A 24828-nucleotide genomic window follows, 5' to 3' on the forward strand; every position below is an offset into this window, starting at 1 on the left:
TGATATCCTGTTGGCATCTAGATGCAATAAAAAGTGTTCCCAGCTTATTTTTGTTTTTGTCTTTGCATTGAATAAGAAGGAAGCCTTTTTTTTCTTCCTTGAAGGAATTGCTCTACTAAAATATTTCTTTGTGGGAGGTCACTTGTGTGATGCAATCCAGGAAACCTCAGTGCTCTCTTCTTTTTATAATGCTGCTTCCCCAGAATGTTTGGAATAGGAAAGTCTCTGACCTTTAGTAAGCAAGTTAAATCTCTTTGCTACCAGCCTTTTGTAATGTAGGTCTGCTGTTTTTCTCTCTTTGATGTTGGCCACTTTTCCCTGTTTGTATTTTCGCTGTTTTAATTAATGTTTTCTAAGTTACCTTGAGTGCACTTTGGGGCAGAATAGATTAAGTAGACTTTCCTCCTGGTTGGTAAAAACAAGCAACATTATAACAGTTTTACTCTTACCAAAGTAGGAAACATGCAGTTGTGTTAAACCCAAAGGAAACTGCAGATGTCAGCACAGCTATACATTCTGAAGTACAAATCAATCGGTATGGTCCACAGTGTGATATATTCTGGATTTACAATATTGATAGCCAGCCTGCATTGACTGAGAAACTAAAGCATTAATATTGCTTATTGCAGACCATCCGGCGAATGAAAAAAGTTCAGATTCCTGTGCCTCGGACAGATCCAGACCCGGTGTCTGAAAACGATGAGGACAGTTATGAAGAGGAGATGCATGATCCACGAAGCTCCCGTGGGGCTGCGAGCGTGAGCAGACGGCACGAGAAAAGCTGGGTGAGGGACCGAAGTGCAAGCAGGGAGAGAAGTTTATCACCAAGATCAGATAGAAGATCGGTAACATCCAGTCAGCCTGCAAAACCCACCAAAGTCACATTGGTGAAATCCAGGAAGAATGAAGGTATGTTAGAATATCAGAAAATCATATGCTGGAGAACCTAATGAAGGGGTCCTCTTACCACCACCCGCGCTCTTGTTTTAACGAAATAAAGGCCTGGGAGCAACTTTACTGTACTGCTTTAGTTCTCTGAAAAAACATGAGCTGGTTATGTAATGGGCTGTTGCAAACTATCTTGGGAGAGGGTGTGATTATTACCACGCTTTCAGCCAACCTTGCCTCCTGTGGAAACAACCTTTAAGTGAACGGGTTTCTCCACCTGTTGGATGATGGGCTTGATTCCCTCAAGCTGCACACATCTTATGACAGAGTCTTAGGAATGACTCTGTTCCTCCATTCATATAAGGGGGTGTGTGTGTGTGTGTGTGTGTGTTTGGACACTCTAGGTTCAATCGCCCATGTAAGTTGGGATAAGGACATTAGAAATCATGGGTAAACACTTCTTCCTGAACCAGTACATCATTAAGTCTACTTAGTTCCTTTCCTTTTTGACCTTGCCTTGGTAACATGGCAAGTTTTCAGATTGCATTGAACCCTTCAGGTAGAAAGAATTGTGTACGGATTGAAAGCTTATTACCCTGTGCTCCCTCCTGCCTTGGGCGTCATCAACACAGCAGTTGTTTGTGCTGAGTAGAACTTTGTAGGAAAGAATGCAGAAGAAACAACTTTGTCCTCTAATTCACATTTCTCTTTTTCACGAGCTTAACTTTTTAATACAAGTTTGGAGTTTTCTGCTTACCTGAAAGAAGTGCGATGCTAATTTAGCTTGCTATATTGCTGGCAAACAAGTTTGGTTATTCTGATTGCTGTTCTCCTGAGAATGAATTTGCAAAGCGATCTCTCTATATAGCCATTCCTCAATTATACAGATGACTGCAGACTCTCTCTTAATGACTGGGAGTCAATCTCACAGCAGTGTTTTGCATACCAGTTAGGGAGAGTGCTGCACTAATTATGTAAATTTGAGATCCAGAGTAATTCAAAACTGAGTATTTCATTGTTGGGTAACAGTATGGTATCTCTGCCTTCTGGTTGGGTGTTATAAAATTTTCTATACGACCCTGTATTGGCAACATCAAAATTTTCTAAACTTTCTTCATCTCTTTCAGTGCAAATCTGCTGTTACATTCCTGTGTGTATGTAGTGCCAGTATAGTGCAGGTTTCTATACAGAGCCCAAAAATCAAATCGTATGAAGTCTGACCAAGGATATATGATATATATGCCCAGAGTTTTGTTTGCGTTGATGAATTTAAAATAAAAGATGCAGTGATGACACCTCTTAGGTGTTCTGGAAGATGAGCAACAAAATGTGTGTGTGTATATATATGTATGTGTGATATTTGTGGGATTCCTCCTGCATCTATAGTGCAGTCTACATCAGGGAGTCCCAATTCATCCTTACTCCCTTTCTTGAGAAAGCACAATTGATCATATATGGTAGAGGTGACCAAGCTTGCTTAACATAAGAACCACATACGTAAATCTTCAGATGTTTGAGAGCTGCAATATTTAAGAAGCATTTAAATTCTTAAATATAAATTTTCTCACAATGTAAACATACACATTTTAATCCAGTGAACTCTTCAGTTTATACCCCATAAATAATAACAAAGTTTGAAAAATTTTTATTTTTATATTAATTATGATGCAAAAAGGAGCTTGGCCAACAGATTTCCACTTCATTATATGTCAAAGAGCCACCATTTGGCCTTCCCTGATATATGGGCAATGGAGGGAGGGATGCAGGGAATTGATGTTACAGGGGGTTTCCCTCCCTTTGCCATGAAGTAGTGGACTCTTGAAATGCTGACTTTTTTTTTTCAAAGCACACTTCAGCCTCTCTTGTGGCCCATTGATGTCTCCCAGCACCCACTTTGAGAATTACTTGGGGTAGAGAGAGATGAAAGGTTGTGGGAATGGGGGAGGGGGAAGTGAGAGAAGGAAGGGAGAAGCTTGCTTATTGTAACAATTCCAATCTTGTTTGAATTCTTTTTCTCTTCTTGAAAACAGAATATGGTTTGCGTTTGGCGAGCCACATATTTGTGAAAGAAATATCACAGGACAGCTTGGCAGCAAGAGATGGCAATATTCAGGAAGGTGATGTTGTACTGAAGGTACAGTAAATATTTGTTTCTTGTGCCCCCCCCCCCTTGACTGTGTGAAGAAGAGGTGACACCTGTACTTCAAGCAGTTTGTGTCTCAGTGACTTCATTATTTTGAAATGTCCCACAGGTATTTCTTCTCCTGCTGCCCACTGAAAAGGGAAGATTAAAAAGAGGATAACCCAATCTTTTTAAAATAGCAGAATGTTAGTGTCTGCTAAGAGCTGTGACTTTTACTCACAAAAGTCCAAAAGTCCTTTTTACTCATTAGTTGCAGATGGATTCATCTGCCTGCAGCATGTGTGCTTTGGAGCTTTAGTTGCGCATGTACGAGAGCCCCAGGTCTCTATTAGGCCAGCTTTCTTTTAGGCAAGAGCTTGGTGATAAATTACCCTGGCTGGCAGATATGAGTCCCTTGCTAACAGCTCATGGACATAACTCTGGATGCTGTTGATACGATTAAGGCACTGAAGTGGGTTCTCTTATTTCTTTGCCATTGACTTATGCAATTATGGTAATTCCTTTTACAGATATTTAAAGGTATTCAGACACAACAAATGTTGTAAGCTACAAAAGCAGAGCTGCATTAATGTTTCCATAAACCAGCAGTGTCGCTTACTACTTGGCTGCTCCCCTGGGAATGGTACTCAAATTGCACCTGCACTTTCTTAATACAACCAGCAGGTCGTCGTCCTCCTAACTCAGCTTTTTCTTTCTTGGTTCTTAAAAGCCAAAAGGAGCAATCTGGAGAGGCCCTTGTTTGCACATGGGAAAAAGGTGCAACTCAATCTTGTGCCCGCTCTGTACCACTACTTTAAAGTGTTGCCAGCAAGATGTTTTGTCTCTAAAGGGGTGGGGTATGTACTTAGGAGTAGCCCTGGGTGGGATGGGGGGAAGTCTAGAGGTAGTTAAATGCCTCCTACAAGTTATTTACAAGGCTGCCATAAATAGCCCCAATTTCCATAATTTGGAACAGTGATAAATTGTAAGTTAAACTCTGGCGTTTAAAGCAATTTCTGTTTTAATTTGTTAATACTTCGGTCAAGTCACCTCAAGCTTGATGTTGGCACTGGAAAAGAGGAATAAGCAGAACAGGTAGTTTATCTAATTGAGGCCATTAATTCTGGAAAATAAATTCCTAGATTCCTCTTGTTGCTAAAGATTTTAAAATATCCTTTTTGCTGACTGTGTTTGCAGTGTCTGCCTCAGTTCTGAAATTCCTAATCTGCTGCCAGCATTTCCAGTTGTCAATAGGAGCAGCTTGACTATTTGAAGAGCAGCATCTATTGGAATTTTAGCACTAATTAAAGAATGTTCTTGGAGTGGGGGTAGACCCTTCCTCTCTCCCCACCCAGTTCTTAATTCTGTTAAGGTGGGACTACTAATTTCTGATGTGGTTCCTATCAGCAGTCCTTTTGCTCTGTTGCAGATAAACGGCACAGTCACAGAAAATATGTCATTGACAGATGCCAAGACTCTAATAGAAAGGTCAAAGGGCAAGTTGAAGATGGTGGTTCAAAGGGATGAACGAGCAACTTTGCTGAATGTTCCAGATCTTTCTGATAGCATTCATTCAGCTAATGCTTCAGAAAGAGATGGTGAGTATGTGGTTTTTTTCCCCCCACCCTCTCTTGAGGTAGAAGCATGTAGTTTCCCAGACCAGTGAAGATTGGAACATGCTAGTTTAGTATGTTTGGGACTTATTAGAAGGGGAGGAAGGGTGGATTTCCAAGTGTTGGTCATTGAAATGTCCCCACAATTTGCACAACTCAGTTGATGCTTTAAATTGATTTCTACAATTAAGTGTAGATGGCCCAGTGCACTTCACAGTAAATTCTGCAAGAGCTTATTTTCATTTTGGGCAGGTCATGCCATCATTTTAATTATAACCATCTCATAAAAAACAACTTTTATTTAACAGACATTTCAGAAATTCAGTCGCTGGCATCCGATCATTCCAACCGATCCCATGACAGGCCCCGCCGCAGTCGTTCACGATCTCCTGACCAGAGGTCAGAGCCTTCAGACCATTCCAGACATTCTCCACAACAGCCCAGCAATGGCAGGTGATGATAGCTTTGTACTGTTTTAAATCAACTTGTTAACGCAATAGTAGACTGACTTGGGGGCGTAGGCAGAAGCAGATGCATGACATCATAGTTACAGAGTTGCATGATACCACAGTTCTCAGATTGAGAGATGTGACGGCACGGATACAGTGAACCTAAGAAATGTAGCCAGCTGCATTCTTTGTATGAAGACTACATAGAGTAAAGACTTAGCTGAGAGTAAGTGAGGCCCAAATCCTAACCAACTTTCTAGAACTGGCATAGCTGTGCCAGTGGGACGTGTCCTGCATCCTGCAGTTGGGTAGCACTCATGGAGGCCTCCTAAAAGTAAGGGAATGTTTGTTCCCTTATGTTGGAGCTTCATTGCCCTTATGTCGATGCTGGAAAGTGCATTAGGACTGCACCCTGAGGCATGTTCTTTGGTCTGACATGAGATTCCCGTACATGGCATAACCCAAGACCAGCTCTCTTGTATAGAATTCAGAAGTGAAAGCCTAACTGTGGTACTAGACCTCTTGCGTTTTAAAATGGAGGGCTTCTAAGTTACTGAGGTTCAGTAGCATGAGCTGGTTTTTTTGTTTGTTGCGTATTGCTTTACCTCAGTAAAGCACACCGGTGCTTGCTTTTCTTTCCAAATTCCAGCCAAAATATTTTGTGTGTGTCAAACATGCGCCTTACAGCTGTTTGATTTCCCTCAAGCATAATCTGATGTAATATACAGAACATTTACAACTTGAGAATTGTTAATTGTTCATGATTTATAAACATTTAATGTCAGGACACCCTTACTAGTTCTGTAACGAGTTGCTTGTCAAAACAAAACACGTACAGAGAGGGGTTTTTCTCTACAGAAAACGTCTTCAAAATCTGAGAACGTTCCACTTGTTAAGGTGGCTTGCATGCTGTGGTGCTACATTGCATGCTGCTAAAATTTTGGATTGACTTTAATACTTATAAAGCATGTATTGTATCTTACCACTATAACTGATCCGGAAATTATGTACTTAAATGTTGTCCTTTAGTTTGTCATTGCTTCCTGATAGCAAAGGTTTCACTAAGGGAGAAAATAGATTAGTTTATGGACTATTGTTCAGAGAAAGTAGAATTGGTTCGGATGTCCAGTGAAACTGTCCAAATTATTTCAGTGCATAGACATACCACATAGTCCAGCAGTCTCGTGTATCCTGTTAAATCCTAAGATTCTATCCAGACACAAGTAAACTTGGCTTATGAGAATCTGGCATAAGTTTAAAGTGTGCCTTTGACAGGCTGTTACGACAGGCTGTGCAGATGACATTTTGGGAAGATCTGTAAAACAAAGTCAGGTTTAGTTTTTGGGAGTTTAAGCCCTCTTGTATTTAATATTTATCTCTAGAGGGAAGGGTCCAAGGGTCAGAATGTTATGTCGCCATACATAAATAGTTGTCCTCGTGGATCGTCCAGCTATATAATAGATGTTGGTGCTAGCTAGCAGGAATGTTTCATAGTTGGAGAGCACATGCACTCTGGTGTAGTTGAAACATTGCATACAAAAGCCAAAGAGATGCAACAGTTCAAAATATTCAGGCAGATTTTTTACTTAAACTCCTTTCTTTAAATTATGGGCGAACATCTTGCCACACGTAGATTTTAAACCTTGCTTAGGAATTCAAGGGGCCAAATCAAATTGGTTTGGAGGTTGACAGGTGTGCTGCCAGCTGGCTGTCCCTGACTTGAATTCTAGCTCTGGTCATGAGCTTAAGGCAGCCATTTTTGGCTACTGTACCATGGCACCTTGGTATGCTGAGAGTGGGCCACAGGTGCGCCACAGGAATTTGGGAGAAGGTCATTTATTAGTAAGGCTAATGGGACTTGTGAGTCCCCCCACTGGTAGCGTGGTATGCCTTGTCTATCGTCAGAAACCTGACGGTGTGCCTTGACAGTTTTAGTGCCTTATCCATGTGTCTTGAGATGAAAAAGATTGAAAATTGCTGGCTTAAAGAGTGGAATGAGTTGTTTGTTTGAAAAAGAAATTAGCACATTAATTGTACTAAAAAAAAAATCCACAAAACGTGTTCAGCTGCTTGACTGGGAAATTTGGGGAATTGAGATTCTACAGTGTGTGACATGTTTGTCAGTCTTGTGAATGGGAGTGGGTGGTTGACTTGATGGCTGTCTATGTGGGGGCTTGACTCAGTGCACATCAACTGTCATTCACTCAGTTGCTAATCAGGATGCTGCTATAGCTTTTTATGTTTGTCAATACTGAAATAGTTGCCTTGAAGCTGCGTTCATGCAACCTCTCTAGCAGCTTATAGTGATGGGGCAGTCCCTCATTCCTTCATGCAATCTAAGTTCTGTTAAACAATCACCTGAATTGGGGGAATGATAGAGATTTATTAGTATTCAAGCTGCACTGAGTGTAGTTGTAGCATGTAGTATCATGAGTGATGGAAACTATTAGGATGGAGGATGTTAATAGCAGCACAAATTATAGATTCTGTCTTGGCTACTACTGTGTGTAAGAAGAATTAGTCAGAGGGGAAGCTACATTAGCAGAGGCATTTAATAGTGATACTTAGTAAGTCTAGGTTATGAGATTGGAATGGGCTAGTAAAAAAAGTTCTGTTTTTAAGCATTGCTGGTCTCGCTGCCGGGCGACGGGGATCTTGGGGTCCTGTGTGTACCAACAGATGCCACCTCAAGTACCACAGATGGTATAAGTGCACTGGTTGAAAAACCCAGTTCAAGAAGTAATTTTTTTCCAGTTTGACAGAATATTTTTTTAAATAAGCTGGGAGTGAGGGGGGAGCATTATCATGATCAGCATTTCATTGTTAGCAGCCTGGCAGTTGATTTAAATTATGAATGCTGTGCAGAAACTGCATAGAGAAATTTATATTCCTCTTAATAAAGGTACATCCAGTGAAGTTGATTGGCAGTAGTTCAGTATAGAGAAGTACTTCAGAAGATGCATAATTAACTTCTGGGATTCACCACTACTGGATGTGGAGATGGCCTCTGGCAAAGGTGACTTTTAAGAAAGATTAGACAAATAGGATGTGTCTGTGACCTATAATAGATGTGGAACATTCATGTTCAGAGGCTGGTAAGCCTGAATATCAGTCCCTTCAATTGAAGTGTAGTGTTCGGAATGATTGGCTCTTGCTGAAGACAGAATGCTGAGCTAGATGATCTTGGCCTGATTCAGCAGGGTGGTTCTTCTGTTTTTAATCTTAAAGTACTTCCTCTTCTGTAGCTAAACCATTCCGAGGGAGCCGACTTTCTCAGGAAAAATGACATCCCTGGCTGTTGACTTCCAGTTGCAAAAAGTCATTGGTGAAGCTTTGCACAGATTTCATGCATTATGAAAGATGTGGAAAGTGTTCTTGTGGGCAGGACTTAAGTGTTTTTATGAGGGTAGAAGTGTGCACAGATAAAAATAGTGTGTTGCGTAGCATAAATGTGTGTCTTTTGATTGGCATAAAGGAAATTGGTTGAGAAATGAGCTGCCGCTGATGAAACAAACATGAAGCTGACTTCACTTTTTGTGACCGAAGGTTATTTTAAAATGCTGCAGTGTTGAGCATCCTTTAAAAAAAAAAAAAGAGCCCTTCCTGACACAGCACAGATGTTAGAGGTAAAAGCAATACTGCCAGAACACATACACAGCGAAATAACACCTTTGATGACTCATGGGAAGCGCAGCTGTAAATTTTCACATTATGTCGCCTAGGAACAATGATGGGATCCATACTTCCTGTACCGCCTTAAACAGTGAAAATTGAATGCTTACTAGAAAGTTCAAAAATTGGGGTGGGGCAGTGCTGTTATTTATATATTTATCTTCAAACTTTTTGCTCTTAGCTCCCTGCTCTTCTCACTCTGTTGCACCATGGCTTTTTGTTTGAAGCTTCAGTGAGTTCTTTTCCAGGGCTTTTAGATCTAGCTGAACCAATATTCTGGTATTTGCAAGTAAAGTGTGTCTTAGTTCGGTCAATTCATTTTTATTGTGTTAGCCAAAGGCCATAATAAAAATCACAAAAGTATCTGTAAAGCATATGCGATGCTGAGGTATAACAATAAAATGAAGCCTGAAAGTAAACATTAAGACACAGTGGCCAGGTTCAGGAATCATGCTGAACCATAATTAAATGGTGGTTTAGTGTTCCTAACACGAGCCTTGGGCTCACACACTCCATCCATGCTGGGAGGAAGTTTTTAATCTCTGTTTGTGGTTGAAAACAAACCAGAACTTGCAGTGTTCAGACACAGCAGCAAACTGTGGCTTGCGTGAACAATTAAGTGAGGGGAGGAGAAATTAGAACAGAAGGGGTAGGAGATCATGAGTAGCCAGACCCTGGCTTGCTATTACTAGCCTGTTACCTAAAGAAACATCATAGTGATAAAATTCATCGTTTGAATTGGCAGGGTTATTGTGGATTTTTGCAGCTTTCAAAACATGTTTTGTGAACTGGGCGTGGGGTGGGGTGGAAAACCTGTAATATGGGTTAGCAAAGGCCAGATTCCTTGAGAATCTCCTGTTGGTTGCAAAGTGAGACTGGGACAGCCCATTATGGACCATGAACGTGAGTTGAGTTGACCATGGCCATGGTTCACAAGCTTTCCATTCCTTCCTTTGAAGTGATTACATACCACCTTTCTCATAGACTCAAGGTGGTTTAAATAGGTATAGAGGCTTAAGGAGTGGAATGAGTTGTTTGTTTGAAAAAGAAATTAGCACATTAATTGTACTAAAAAAAAACACCCACAAAACATGTTCAGCTGAGGACCAGAAAAAACACATCCTCTATTTCTCCAAGTGTTTCCTTTCAAAGTAAAGTTATCGTCCTAACTGTGCAGTTCTTGTGCTTTCCAGGCAGCTGCAAATCACATCCCAGGCTAGTACTTGGTATGTTACCCATTCTTGCCAACTAATTCCTCCCAATTCCACACTCTTCCACATTCCTCTGCTCTTGCCAGCGGCTTCTGGTCACCCATCCACGGTGAGATCCAAGCTGATCAGGCAAAGCAACAGCTGAACCTCAAGACCGCACCTCTTGCCAAACCTCTTGAAATTATGCCTACTGTTCTCCAAGTGTTGTGGTTGCTAGACTGACAGTGCATTTTGCCATATAGGGAGCTTCTACACCAGGAGTGTCCAAGCTTTTTGGCAGGAGGGCCACATCATCTCTCTGACACTGTGTTGGGGGCCAAATTAATTTATATTTCAAATTTGAATAAACTTACATAAATGAAGTATTGGAGATTAAATTTATATGAACCTATAAAAGTCCTTGCACAAAGCAAGGCTGGCCTTTCCCTCGCTGCCACTGCTGCATCACAGATGTGAAAACAGCAAGCAGTGTAGGGAGCGCTCGTCCCACAGCTCACCCATGAGGTTAAACAGTCGCCTTCACACTGAGAGCAGTTGTGTCAGGCCAGAGTGGACTCCAGCAAGTCTCTGGAAGGCCAGAGGCTCACTGGAGACTTGGGCTCCCCGTGGGCCGGATTCTGAGTCCCCAAGGGCCACAAGTGGCTCCCAGGCTGGGGTTTGGGCACCCCTGTTCTACACCATCACAAGATGGAACATGTGGAAGCAAGTGGCCTATGAAGTCATGTTATACAAAAGTCATCTATTCCACACAAATAACATTGTCAAATAATTATGAGGACCAGAAAAAAGCTGAAGTGCCTTTGGGATGATAAAATACTGTTTCAGAAAGCAGCCTTTTGCTTCAATATTTAAGTAATCGCTTAAAGTTGCATAACTTAAGGACACCAGCCAGGACAAGTGCACATGGGAGATGAGAAACACATTGGGGCACATAAGAATGCATCATCTCAATGCAGGGGTTGGCTTTTGTGCTTGGTATGCTGAAGGGGAGACTTCTTTTGATAAAGCACGGGCCCCCTTTTGTGTTGCATGATGTGTTTATTATTCTCCTCTCTTCAGATGGCGTTACTGGACTCCCAAACCTTTTAAGGCAGGGGTGCCCAAACCCTGGCCCTGGGGCCACTTGCAGCCCTTGAGGCCTCTCAAGGCGGCCCTCAGGGAGCCCCCAGTCTCCAATGAGCCTCTGGCCCTCTGGAAATTTGTTGGAGCCCACACTGGCCCGACGCAACTGCTCTCAGCATGAGGGCGACTGTTTGACCTCTCACGTGAGCTGTGGGATGAGGGCTCCCTCCACTGCTTGTTGTTTCACGTCTGTAATGCAGCAGCAGCAGCAAAGGAAAAGCTAACCTTGCTTTGTGCAAGCCCTTTTAGAGGCCTTGAGCTATTGCAAGACCTTCACATTCATTCATGTAAGTTCATCTTTAATATATTCATTTATGTAAACGTATGTAAATTTATTCAAATTTTAAATGTACATTGATTTTTTTCCCCTGGCCCCGGTCACAATGTCAGAGAGACTATGTGGCCCTCCTGCCAAAAACTTTGGACACCCCTGTTTTAAGGGTTGTGAAGAAGAGGCCATTTTGGCACATGCGTTTTGTCATGCTTGGTGAGAGAAGCTGCACCTGCTGAAACTCCCTCTTCTACACAATCAATAAGGACAAAAGAACTCAACCTCCATCCTGTCTTCCGTGAATTTTTCATGTAGGTATCTTACATGTAAATGCGGCAGTGTTGTTGGTCATGACCCATCTCAACTTGGGGTGCAACCCATTTATTGATTCCATGCCTACAATTTAGGGGCATTCTAGATCACCAATATGCAAACTGCTGCCTGCTGCACTTGGGCAAAGCTGTCCAAGAATGGTGCTTTTCATTCCATGCCACAGCCATCTTCCTCCTTGCCCAGTCGTCCCCTAGGCTTGCACTGGGCAGCCACTGCCCCCAGGAAATCAGGGCACAGAGGCATCTGGGGTGACAGGCATCAGAACCGGCTGCCTGGCACAATGCTGGGGGACAATTGGGCAAGGAGAAAGATAGCTGTGGCACAAAACAAAACATGCCATGCCAGGATGGCTTTGTCTGAATGCTGGATACGTCCCATGGGCCGGGGTTTGGAGGCCCCTGTTCGAAATCAAAAAGAAATGGCACAGTCAGTTCTGTAAATGGGGACAGGACCATAGCTCAAGGGGGAAGTGCATGTTTTGCATGTAGAAGGTCCATGTTACCTTTCCCCACATCACCATTCAGGTGATTTTAGATAGTGGGACTGCGAAGGCCCCATGTCTCAAATGCTCCCACCTGGCAGAATGGACGGCGTCAAGTCATAGAGACCAATGGTCTGACTCGGTTTAATGTATCTGAGTATCCTGTATCCTGAATTTATCCTGAATTTGGTGAACTAGATAACTAGGTTGGAGAAGGATTAGAGACAGAGAAGGTTTTGACCGTTGGTTCCTTCAGATTTCAACTACAACAACAGCTTGGTGTTCCACTTCATTCAGCAAGTGACCCCCAACCCTTGCAGATATAACCCCCCACAACATGCAGTATAACTTAACTATGCTCCTGGTGTCTTATTCTGAGTTTCTACACCAGCAGTGAGAGGGGAGAGAGTGTCATGACGTTGGGTCTGTGCTGTAAGTTTATGTGTTGCAGGGGAAGGGGAAGGGAGAGAGAACTTGAAGTTGGGTTGTGGTGTTCGTTGGGTTCATGTTTCCTTGTTCATATAAGTCATTTTGCCCCAAAAACCCAGACCTCACAAACATGCTGAGAACTAGCACATAGGTGAGGAATAATCAGGTCTTCCTTTCCGCTATGTAATACTGATTAAAAATATCTTCTGGTGCTGTTGGACCAAATATCCAAATATTTGGAGTGTTCCAAGTGTATGAATGGAGTGTTCTCCATTCATAATTTTGTGGCTATTAGCATAGATCTGTTCCTCTCAAGGTTAATCTGTTTCTTTCAAATGCTGTTGTGTCTGCCATATCGCACTGAAGTCATAATTCCATGTATATATTATGTACAGTGGTGGTGTGCAGTATTGGAGCATTGATGCCATCTAGCTGCAGGAAGTGGAAATGAGGTCAAGAAAGCACTCTTTAGAATGTGTTTATATGGATGAGGTGGGGGAAGCAGTTTTTAGCATTTTTGTGCTTTCTCCTCTGCTGATCAGCCTTGAGCCAACAGGCAGGATCATGCTGAAGAACTTGTCCAACCAATGCTCTTTCTCTAGGAGAAACTTGGAGCATGTTTGCCTTTCCTGAATGCCAAGAATAGTCTACTTTATTCTTAAATATCTAGATGTCTTTAATCGAGGTATTGTTTTGTCTCTAAATGTAGTTTTGTGTCTTCCCAATTCAGTCTTCGAAGTAGAGATGATGAAAGAATAGCAAAGCCAGGAGCCGTCTCTACACCTGTGAAGAATGCAGAGGAACCTCCCCTCTCCAAATCTGTGGAAGAATCTGTAGCAGAGAGAAACAATAAACAGACTCCACCGCTTCCAGGTAATTATGGCGAGACCCACTTCAGCTTGTTAGGTGGTGCTATAGCAATTGAGGATGTTTCAGCCTATGTAAATGCTTGCTGGTGTTCAGTTTGGAGAGACATTGCTGTCCTCACTTAAGATGAGTGCATGTGAAGCAGAAATCTTAGACTCCAAAGTACAGAAGAGAGAACTTTTTTTGCTTAGATACTATTTAGGGATGCAACTGTGAAAATAAGTGAAGTTTTTGACACTTCTTAGCTACACTAGATGCATGTGAAATTGTGACTTTGAGGACAGGTTATATAGTTCTTCTCTTGCTCCTTAACTCTGAACAGGTGATCTTGTGCCTGATTCTTACAGTGAAAAACCTGTTAAATGTTCCTTGTTCTTTAGAATGTATGTGATTGGGAAACCTCACTGTGTGGTTTCCTTCTGGCTTGAATTAGAAAGCTCATTCTAAAGTTTTCTTGAGTTAACTGCTGCAAGATTGCAATGTAATTCCACATGGTCCAGGATTTGATCAGAAGTTTGTTGTCACTCCTATTCAGTTGTTTGTGCTCCATGGCAGCGTAAATGCGTTAGTAGTGTTTGGACCACTGTTCGGCCCAACCAGGTGTATTCCTTACATGGTGTCCATGAGGAACAAACAAGCTGGACATTTACAAGCACTAAAAATTATATCATCGTATTTTGACATCCGAGATGGACTCTTCTGCAAGAATGCACCTATGTTCCTTTTTAAAAAGTATGGTGTGTGTGTTTAAACAGAACCCAAACCGGTCTACGCTCAGGCAGGACAGCCAGATGTGGATTTACCAGTTAGTCCATCTGATGGCCCCTTACCAAACTCAACACATGAAGATGGAATGCTTCGGTAATGGAATTATTGCTTATTGACTTTGCAAGAAATAAAGAAGTATATAACCCTACCTTTCAGTTAAATGATCCCCAAGGTGACTTGCAACAGATTATAACAGCACAGTGCTAAGCGATGAACTTGTATCTCAGTGCCAAGAGAATTGCTGGGGGGAAAGAAGGACAACCTGATGTTGAAGTCTCTCCCCAGCTCTCTCCTTTCCCTGTGGCTTGTGTCCTTGCAGAACCTGTGATAAGCCCAGGGAAAATAGCTCTCTTCCCCTCCCCTTTGAAAGTGTGCATTCAGGCAGTACTGGATGTAGCTGTCACAAGTAGGTAGGGCTTCTCCTTATGCCTCTCCAACATCCCATTTCTAAGGTAATTTCACCCATGTGGTTTTAACAGTGAGTCCACCACTGAAAAATCCATATAGCCTATGTGGTCATGTTGGAGTTCATCTGGTATGAGCTAGGCTTTCCAACCTCAGGTTGATAAACCAAATATCCCATGGACCACTCACCTCTCCTTTTGTGGCCCTTTTTGGACAGTCCCCACAATCTGCTAGTGACTGCTCAGGGAAGTTCTGCAGCTGCCATATCCACTTTCGCAGCATATTTGTGTGTCCCAATAGCGGGGAAATGTTATAAGCGCTGCATACATATAGCTTAATAATATTTCACAACCTTGCAGGCCAAGCATGAAGCTTGTCAAATTCAAGAAAGGAGACAGCGTGGGCTTGCGGCTGGCTGGCGGTAATGACGTAGGGATATTTGTAGCTGGTGTGTTGGAGGATAGCCCTGCTGCCAAAGAAGGCTTGGAAGAAGGAGATCAGATTCTCAGGGTAGGTTTCAGTCTTAAAAGAATATCTGACATCTTTTTTTTTTTCTTTTTGTCAAATACACACAAGAAAAGTGTGTATTCTAATTGGAATACAGTGGCATGCAAGCCCACTCAGCTCTGGATTTGATCGATAAGTAGCTTGCTTTTGAGATTGGCAGAAAAGATGTGGTCATGGCCATCAGTTTTTTAAATGACTTTTTAAATGGATTAGAAAAAATGCTTTGAGAATATATCTACTAGTAGTGTTAGTTGTGATAGCTCAATGGGCCTTCCAGTGTTCAGAGTAGTATATCTCCAAGTATGATGCTGGGTCCAGGAGGAATTCATGACCTGCCCACATCTGCCAACTCTGCTTAAGAGCTTCATTCTTTCAGAAACTAGACCACCAAGGCAATTTCTCCACCAAGGCAAGTTTCTATGTTTTCAGGAGATTCTGCACTTTTTGATCTTGCAGCATAATAACTAGTTGGCAAAAGGCACTAATAGGTGTAGTGAATTAATTTCTAATAATGCCATTATTTATTAAGAAGTTCAGGTGTTGTCCAGTGGCTAGGGGCTTGGATATGGAGCTGGAAGAACTTGGTTTTTTGGTTCTCAACTGCACTGTAGCTTTGTTGATGTCAGTGGGCACCTCACCATCCTTCAACTACTAGCTGTAAAACGGGTTTAAAAGTGCTTCTCATTCCAGGATTACTAGACCAAAGCAACTGTAAAGTATTTGGCACATAAATGCTGCACACGGGCTTAGTAATGCAGCTGTAGGAAACTGTAGCTGCATCACTGGATTTCAGTTAATTGTGTTGTGACTTTTAAACTTTATTTGCTTTTGCAACAGGTAAATAATGTAGACTTCACAAATATCATCAGAGAGGAAGCAGTGCTCTTTCTGCTTGATCTCCCTAAAGGGGAAGAGGTAACAATTTTGGCACAGAAGAAAAAGGATGGTGAGTAAGGTTTTTTGTCTGATATGCAAGGATAAGAAGGATCTCAGTAGAAGCCATCAGATGCTTGAATTTGAGCTTACCTTGTAGTCTGGTTTGCAGTGGCTTAGGAGCAGGGCACCTTTGTTCTGCAGGTCATTTAATAGGAATGCAACAATTGAAATGTTGATCTCAGTCCCCACTCTTACAGTGGCAGCACCTATCACCAAAAGAGAGTCATTCACATTCCTTGCCTTGGGGTGATGGGTGGAATAATGGAATCATTAGAGGCACTGTCTGGGTAATTTCAGGAATAAGTGCTTATCTTCAACCTTATCAGTTTATTGCTGTCCCTTAATGGCTCTTGAGCATAACACCTTACAGAACATTGAAGAAATTGGCTCCTTTGTGCTTCTCAGTAAAGCACCAAAGCAAGGAGTTTCCAGCAAATGTGCTTAGAATGTCTGCCCTTAGCGATAAAGGCAAATCTCCTGGTACTGCAAGGCAAGATGATTAATAGTCCTGTAAATCAGTCTTGCTAGCACCAAAAACACAGATTTTTGTCTCGTGGCATGTTTAGATTTTGAAGCATGAAAGCTACAGACGGAAACCAAGCTTACTCTCAACATGCTGTTTATTTTTGAAAATTGCTAGTAGCTTGCATAAGCTTGAGAAAGCATTCATTGTGTTGTGTGTTCCATTCTTAACACAGTGTATCGACGCATTGTCGAGTCAGATGTAGGAGACTCTTTCTATATTAGAACTCATTTTGAATACGAGAAGGAATCTCCCTATGGACTTAGCTTCAACAAAGGAGAGGTGTTCCGGGTGGTGGATACGTTATATAATGGCAAACTAGGATCCTGGTTGGCTATACGAATTGGCAAGAATCACAAAGAAGTGGAGAGAGGCATTATACCCAACAAAAACAGGTATTTTGGAATAGTCAGAGGCAGGCGCTACCCTTGCAACTGCTAATTTCTTATACACCTGCATTATGCTTAACATGTTGGACAAAATCATACTGGAACTGGGAATACTTGATAAAAGTGGGTGCTTCAGAGCCAGTTTGTAAATTTAGACCTTCTAGGCCAGTGGTTCCCATACTGTTGTGACTGACAGCTCCCTTGACCATTGGCTGTGACTCCTCATTAGGGTTACAATCCTATACATTGTGTAAGGTGGTGGGTTTTTTGCAAGGATTCCATGGCTCCCAGGGGAGCCATGGCTCACAGTTTGGGAACCATTGTGTTAGGCCTCAAATGAGAAACAGCCTTTCTCCTGTCAGGCACCGACTGCTAGTCTGCTTCCGGACACAGATTTAAGATGCTGATATTTAACCTAGAAGGTTTTAGCCTAGGTTTAACTGTCTTGAATGCCTATTTCTGTATGAGTCCAAAAACCATCTAGATTTGATGGGGTTGTCCTTCTAAAGGTATGCTAGCTGCTATTACTCATTAGCTACCTTGGGGTGGGCATTATGAATATACTTCTTGGGATGATTCAGGATTGTGTAGCATTTTGGGAATTGGACTTAGATATGGAAGATTCAGGTTCAAATTCCCACTCAGTCATGAAGCTTCCTGGGTGATCTGGGGCCAGTCACTGTCTCTTAGCCTCACCTACTTCACGGGGTTGTTGTGAGGACTAAAGGAGGGGAGGAACTATGTATACCATCCTGAGTTCCTTGGAGGAAGGGCGGAATGAAAATGTGAAAAATGAATAAAACTACCTTTTTGTTCTTTCGAAAATGCTGCAAGATCTATTCAGGCATTTTGGTATTTAGGAATAAATGTGTACAAAGTTGAATGAAATGTTCAGCATATGGAATATTACTTAATAAACAGAGTGTCAATCAGTTTGTAAGCCTTTCTCTGACTTCAAGGACATGTGAGTAGAAAACACTGAGATACACGTTGGGTGTTGCTTGTTCTTTTTCGCACAGAGCCGAACAACTGGCCAGCGTGCAGTACACACTTCCAAAGACAGCAGGAGGGGACCGTGCCGATTTCTGGAGGTTTCGAGGCCTACGCAGCTCCAAGAGAAATCTCCGAAAAAGCAGAGAGGATCTTTCAGCCCAACCAGTTCAGACCAAGTTTCCTGCATATGAAAGAGTTGTTCTTCGAGAAGGTGATGTTTGGTTGAAAGAAAACAGCCTCTGACTCATAATGAAAATGACGTGGGAATTCTTTTCTAAGATAAATTATTTTTCCTGTCAATTCCAGCTGGATTTCTCAGACCTGTCACAATCTTTGGACCAATTGCGGATGTTGCACGGGAAAAGCTGGCAAGAGAAGAACCAGACATTTATCAGATTGCAAGTAAGCATCTGGTCTGCTTTCTTATGCCTGTATCTTATTTCCCAGTGTGCATGCACATGTGTCTCTGTATGTTTACTCTCAAAGACATTCATTGGAATTCTAGAGGGGTGATTGAGATATCTATGTAAACTGTAGATCTGCATTTCTCAGTGTTTGCCTCCCACCATGACCACTATGACCACTTCTCATAGTCCACCTATTGGAAGCAACTGGCAATGATGTCATCACCAGCTGCTTCTGGATTGGGAGAGGCTCAGGGTGGATGGGGAGGGTTTTTTGTGCACGAAAGGTGCATGCTGGAGGTCTGCCCACAAAACTTCCTATTGCTGCTTGTTGTGTTGCATTACTGGTCTTGCTACCAGGCAGCAGGGGTCTGGGGCTCCTGCAGGTACCACCTCAAGTACTGCTGGTGATACAAGTACCACTGTTTGAGACACACTACTGTATATGCTTTCTGCGTGTAGGAAAGTTTAGAAAGTTACTTGTAAAGGCAAAAATTTAAAGCACTACCTTATGCAAAGTCAAACCACAGTTCCATCTTGGCCAGGATTGTCTACTCTGACCTAAACAGGAACTGATTTAAAAGGCATGACCTGTTGACCAGCAGTCAATATGGCAAAAGGAAAATAAACCTTAAAAAAAATCACTAAGTCAGGAAGATTTCTCACGGATGGATTAATGTATTGCTTCCTGCAAAAATATGGAAGCAACAGTTTCTGTTTTTACTAGAAAAAATACCTTGTTACTGGGGATAAAAATGTTGTGTATCTAATTGATTTGTGGGTGGTATTAACGACTTTCTCTTTAACAGAAAGTGAACCGAGGGATGCTGGTACAGACCAACGCAGTTCTGGCATTATTCGTCTTCATACAATAAAACAGATAATTGACAGAGTAAGCAATTCTCACTTTGTTTTTTCTGGTCCTGTCAGCATGAACAATAGAGCCTGGGATTCAGGGGCAGCAATACAACTGTTTTAACAAGCACAGCAGCCGCAAATGGTAAACATGTAATTCCAGTAAGAGAAAGTGGCTACCCATAACCACACTTTTCTTCGTATTCAAAAATGCTCTAAATTTATCCCAATCATCCCCAAATGTGTTTAAATCAACCTTCTCTGTCTGGGTACAGAAGTATCAAATGCTCTAATTCCAGGTGACTAAGTCCCACCATTTAGTCAACCAGTACTTTAGCTGAGGGAAACTTGTTTTGTTTTGGATGTTTTGCATGGAGTATTCCTGTGGGCATTGCCCATCAAGCTGGCCAATAAAAACCTTTTAGGATCCAGTGTCAGATTGGTTTTCAGAATCATATATGTTATCAGCTTAATATAGTTTGAGAGCCTTATGGCTTCATTTGTTTCCTTTTGTTCAAATTTTGCAGGATAAACATGCATTATTAGACGTCACTCCAAATGCAGTGGACCGACTGAATTATGCACAGTGGTATCCCATTGTGATGTTCTTGAACCCAGATTCCAAACAGGGTGTAAAGACCATGAGGATGAGGCTCTGTCCAGAATCTCGAAAAAGTGCCAGGAAATTATACGAAAGGGCCCACAAGCTACGGAAAAACAATCACCACCTCTTCACAGGTAAGTGCCTAGAAAGGAATATGAACCAGTGCAAAAAGGTATGGGGTGGGGAAGCATTTCATCCAAGGAATGGATTAAGCAGGGGTCAGCAGCTGGATGAGGTACAGATTGCACCATTTTTTCTTGGCATGCCTGAGGAAATATATCCTAGGAGAAATAGCTCATGCAAGCATCTCCTTATACAGTAGTAGTTTACTTATGCTGACTTTCTTATGTGCCAAGGCCCTGCCAGTAACTGTCCGGGCATGAATCTTTTCTCTTTCCATTTGCTTGTGTGGTGTAGTGACTACTGTGTTGGACTTAGACCAGAAAAACTCCAGCTCCTATCCCTGCTCAACCTCAAAGCCAACTGGGTGACTAGTCTCATGCACTCTAGCTCTCACCCTGTATCAGAGAGGGCAGTTGTAAGAATGAAAAGAGGGTAGGAAGGGGAATGTCTTCCAGAGTCCCTGGGAGAAAGAGCAGAATAAAAATGTAGGTAATAAATGAGGTTTGCTTTCCTGCTTTTCTCTTGTATGGGCAGTAGCAGGTTTGAAATCCATAACACAGGTGGGATCTTGGTATCCACTGATTTGACTCACCAGTAATACCAAGGTGCACCTTTAAATGCCTTGTTACAAGGGAGAAAAGCACCAAATCCTATTTCCTACCTTCACACTGTTAAATTGTAATTTCATTCCATTAGATTCCATTATTTACCCCATCTAGTGGCTGAATGCAGTATAGTGTCTATACCAATGTATTCTGGGGTAATAATAGAGAAGCAGGAAACCTGAAAGTGGGTTTTTAAAGCTATTTTTCCACTGATTCAGTATACGCTGATTTTTTTTATCCACTGAGGTTCCAGAACGGAACCTCCGTGGATAACGAGGCACAACCTATATCTGTAAGTTCTTAAAATAAATTCCCTATAAACTATGTTCCTAGAACTTGTTTGCAAACAATCACATATACTTCCCTGTCTACTCCTGCCCTTTCCTCCTCATTTTGCTGCTGGGAAAAGAATCTTTTTCTTTACTGTGTTAAAACACCATGTACACTGAAGGTCCAAAATAATACACAGTAGTAAGAGATTCATTTTACTTAACCGCTTTGTGAAATTCTTTTTGTTGAAAAGTTGTATATAAATATTCTTAAACATTTAGTCAGCTCATCTTTTTGTCCATAGTGAAGTCTAAAATATCAAATTAGGTCCCTCCACTGTTGACAGTAATGTCTGCTGTGTCAGTAAACACAACCTGAGTTGTACTGATGGAATTCTAGAAAGAGTTCCCTTAATAGTGATGGACTCTATGAGATGCTGCAAGACTGCAGGAGTAATAAAAGTGAAACCCCATTCTTAAACACAAGAAACTATTTTTACATAAGTAACAGGATTTCTGAATAAGGTGACTTTTTAATTGAATTGTTTTATGAAGTTAACAATATTTTAAGGCACCTTCTTACACAACATACAGTATACTAAATAGTTAAAACTGCAGTGTTGAAGTTTTATATGCCCTAGCTCAGTTGTTCTCAAACTTTTTAGCATTGGGACCCACCAAAAAACAAGTTTCACTTTACCAGCCACTCAAGCCTCTGTGGTTCTAATGGTGACTGAGCAGCATGCTTCCCACCCCACCCCCCAAGTAGCAGGTTGTAACTGTTAATGCACATAGCCTAATCTGCTTTGTCAGTTCGGTGAACCAACAAAAATTGGGTCACAACCCACTGCTGGGTCCCAGACCCCATAGTATGAGTGCTGCTACCCTAGAACTCTCAGAAAGTAAGATCTGTTGAGTAATAGTTGTGATTTTATTTTTGCAAACTCACTTTTTATTTTTATGTTTTAGCTACTATTAACTTGAATTCAATGAACGACGGTTGGTATGGAGCTCTGAAGGAAGCAATTCAGCAACAGCAGAATCAGTTGGTGTGGGTGTCAGAAGGAAAGGTATGGAATTTAATTTTGACTTTGTTTTCCTGATGAATTTTAAAATGTAATAGTGGTAACCTGAACTGAGCAGATTTTCCTTACAGCCAGGCTGTGTTCAAGAAATCATGGGGTAGCTTGTCTTGGAATAGTTTAGGGAAGAGGTGGCCCACTGTTCACCTATCTATCTGTATCCACTGCTTTGTCTGTGCCCCCACCCTCCATGTGTATCCTGTTACTCTCAGCTTGAGCATTCAGCATAGCAAGGCTAATCTTGCTCTTGCTTGGTATTCCCGAAGTCCAAAGCTTTCCATATCCTTGAGCTTTTCTTCTTGAAATTAAGCTTCCAGTGTGTCTGGATCATAGAGAGTCAGAACTTGAAGCCCTCTTTGCAATTTGGGAACAGTGCACTTGTCTTTCTCAAATATTCCTAACTCCTGCGGGGGCGTGGGGGGGGGATAGACTGCACTATCCACCTTCAATTGCAGAAATCCACAGATAAAGCTTTTCACATCATTCTGAAGAGTACAAGAGCAAGAGATGGTTTTTAAAAAAGGCACTCCCATTATGCAACTCAGATTGTTTGGTCATTGCAACCCATAAATCTTGACTGTGTTTATGCCAATTAAATGGTGGTAGCTATCCCTGATTCAGCTAGGCAGCTTCAGAAGTGCCTGTTGGAACAATCTGTGGGGGACTGATGGGTAACCTAGCTAAGGTATTGAAATGCTCTCATTTCAGCTATCAGGTAAAAGTACTTGAGTTCTCTGAACATGATGGAATATGGGTAGATGATGATGATTGACTTGTGTGCTGTTGAAGAAAAGGAATAGGGATACAAGTAATACTTTACTTGCTTTTATATCTTACCTCCCCCCACATAGTTCCAGGTTTCTGCAGCTTATTTTTGTAGGTCAAAATTCTGGATTTATGCTTTTGCGTTGAGATGGAAGTAGTCTCTTTGGGGAGGGTAGTAGGAAGATGAAGAGGCATTACACCTCAAGGCCTCTCCCAAATATACAGACTCTTTTTGCTCTAGTTGTTCTAATGCCTCATGCAACATGACCAAGCAACTATTGTGCTATAAAATCCCTGCATTGTCTGTCTACCTCTCTGCCCTTCCAGTAACAGTGGACATTTTGCTGGCTTCTATGTATTATGTAAGGCTTTTTTTGGGTGTCTATAATGAACTGACATTTTCAGGGCAGCAATTCATTGTGATTCAAAAAACTGTCTTGCAAAGTAATAGCTAATTCACAATCCATTTGGTGCAAGTATAATTCCAGTATAGCTGAAATTATGTCTGCAGTGTGCATTTCCATGTGCACCAATTTTATTTGAATTTTATCAAATTTATTTCTTTCCCTGTTTCCTAGTCTTTAGGGGGGCTTTATATTATTTAAGCACCATTGGGCCATATAGAACAAGAAACACAAAGCAAGTACCTTTTTTTTTTTTAAATTTATGAGCTCATTGAGGGCAGGCCTCCTAGTATGTAGAAAAAATAATTATAAGTCGTCTTGGGCACCTCTCCAAGGGAAGGGGAAAGGCGGGTTAAAAAAATTTAAAATAGATTCTCAAAACCTTGTGATCTTTCAAACTGGTTTACAAGTGGAAGGGCTCAGAGCCAAAAATAGTCTTAAAGATCGGGCTTGTGATTACTTTTTCCTGTGTGGTCTGCTGTTGAGACCAAGGGTGATGAAAGAGTAGAAGGTATTTTAATCTTGTTCAGTGTATAAGTCTTGCCCAGAGCAAAGGCTCACTATTAACAACAGATTTAAGTTATTGAAATGGGTGTGTTTAAAAAGTTTAACTTTGAACTGTGAAATAGTGAGGCTTCCTGTAAAAGCAGGAGAACATGGTTCATTTTGAAGATTTATTCTCTATTCTCTGTTTCTTTTGAAAATCTGTATTTTCAAAGGGCGTTTTGAAAATCTGTATAAAAAAGCTGATGCCATAAACTTCTGAACTTTGTGTTTGACACAGGCTGATGGTGCTACCAGCGATGATCTTGACCTACACGATGATCGTCTGTCCTACCTTTCGGCTCCAGGTAGTGAGTACTCCATGTACAGCACAGACAGTAGACATACATCTGACTATGAGGACACAGATACGGAAGGCGGGGCCTACACTGATCAAGAGCTGGATGAGACTCTCAATGATGAAGTTGGGACTCCTCCCGAGTCGGCTATTACACGGTCCTCTGAACCTGTAAGAGAAGATACGTCAGGGATGCATCATGAGAATCAAACATATCCTCCTTATGCTCCACAAGCTCAACCACAGCCAAATCACAGGATAGAGTCTCCTGGGTTTAAACCAAGTGCAGCTCAGCCGGTAAGAAGAAAACACTTCTTAAAAAGACACTTTTGCCATGTTATTCCGTGATACTATGGGGTGTGTGCATGCTGGAGAGTGTGTAGCTCCAGGAAGCTTAACATAAGCATCTCCTGGTAAATTCCTGGTTTAAATCCCCCCACTCCTGTTTTTTGCCCCAAACTGTCTTGAGTGCTCCCCACTACTGCGGTCTTAAACTGGAAGCTATTAATGGCAATATTGTTTGAGAATGTACACTTCTACGGGTTGAGCACTGTATTTGCTGATCCAATTCTTCTTGATGAGTGTCAAGTGTTTCCAAGGCGAGTGCGTGCTCTCCAAGCACACGAGGGAGGGGAGGACTTCTAAAGCAACATAAAATCATTTTTTAAAATCAAACAATATTCAAAAAAGGTAAATCAGATTAGTGTTGTAGTAAGAAATGTCTGGGCTTATTGGTCGTGGTCTATGAAGATTTTTATTTCCTAACATTTCACCCACGACTATGGTGGGCATTTTCAAAGAACAAGAACCACAGGCTGTTCATCTCACCCCAGAACTGGCAATAACTGTCCACTGATATTGTTCACCACGTGTTCCTTAAAGAATTATGTACTTTCT

The 24828-nt window shown here is 41.7% G+C and overlaps 1 protein-coding gene across 6 annotated transcripts in view; it reads left to right on the forward strand.

Annotated features, from left to right (window-relative positions):
• Window positions 1–24828, forward strand: part of TJP1 (tight junction protein 1) — a 130913-nt gene that overhangs the window by 78796 nt on the left and 27289 nt on the right. For all 6 annotated transcript variants that reach the window (XM_066636540.1, XM_066636541.1, XM_066636544.1 and 3 more), the window contains exons 5-19: window positions 630–909; window positions 2919–3022; window positions 4440–4608; window positions 4932–5076; window positions 13322–13464; window positions 14214–14319; window positions 14991–15141; window positions 15976–16084; window positions 16773–16992; window positions 18006–18190; window positions 18286–18381; window positions 19193–19275; window positions 19766–19976; window positions 21809–21909; window positions 23875–24228. In XM_066636540.1, the coding sequence (XP_066492637.1) occupies window positions 630–909; window positions 2919–3022; window positions 4440–4608; window positions 4932–5076; window positions 13322–13464; window positions 14214–14319; window positions 14991–15141; window positions 15976–16084; window positions 16773–16992; window positions 18006–18190; window positions 18286–18381; window positions 19193–19275; window positions 19766–19976; window positions 21809–21909; window positions 23875–24228 (2457 nt within the window). The remainder of the gene's footprint in view (window positions 1–629; window positions 910–2918; window positions 3023–4439; window positions 4609–4931; window positions 5077–13321; window positions 13465–14213; window positions 14320–14990; window positions 15142–15975; window positions 16085–16772; window positions 16993–18005; window positions 18191–18285; window positions 18382–19192; window positions 19276–19765; window positions 19977–21808; window positions 21910–23874; window positions 24229–24828) is intronic.

This window comes from Tiliqua scincoides, chromosome 8 (genome assembly GCF_035046505.1).
Source record: "Tiliqua scincoides isolate rTilSci1 chromosome 8, rTilSci1.hap2, whole genome shotgun sequence".
Taxonomy (NCBI): Eukaryota; Metazoa; Chordata; class Lepidosauria; order Squamata; family Scincidae; genus Tiliqua; species Tiliqua scincoides.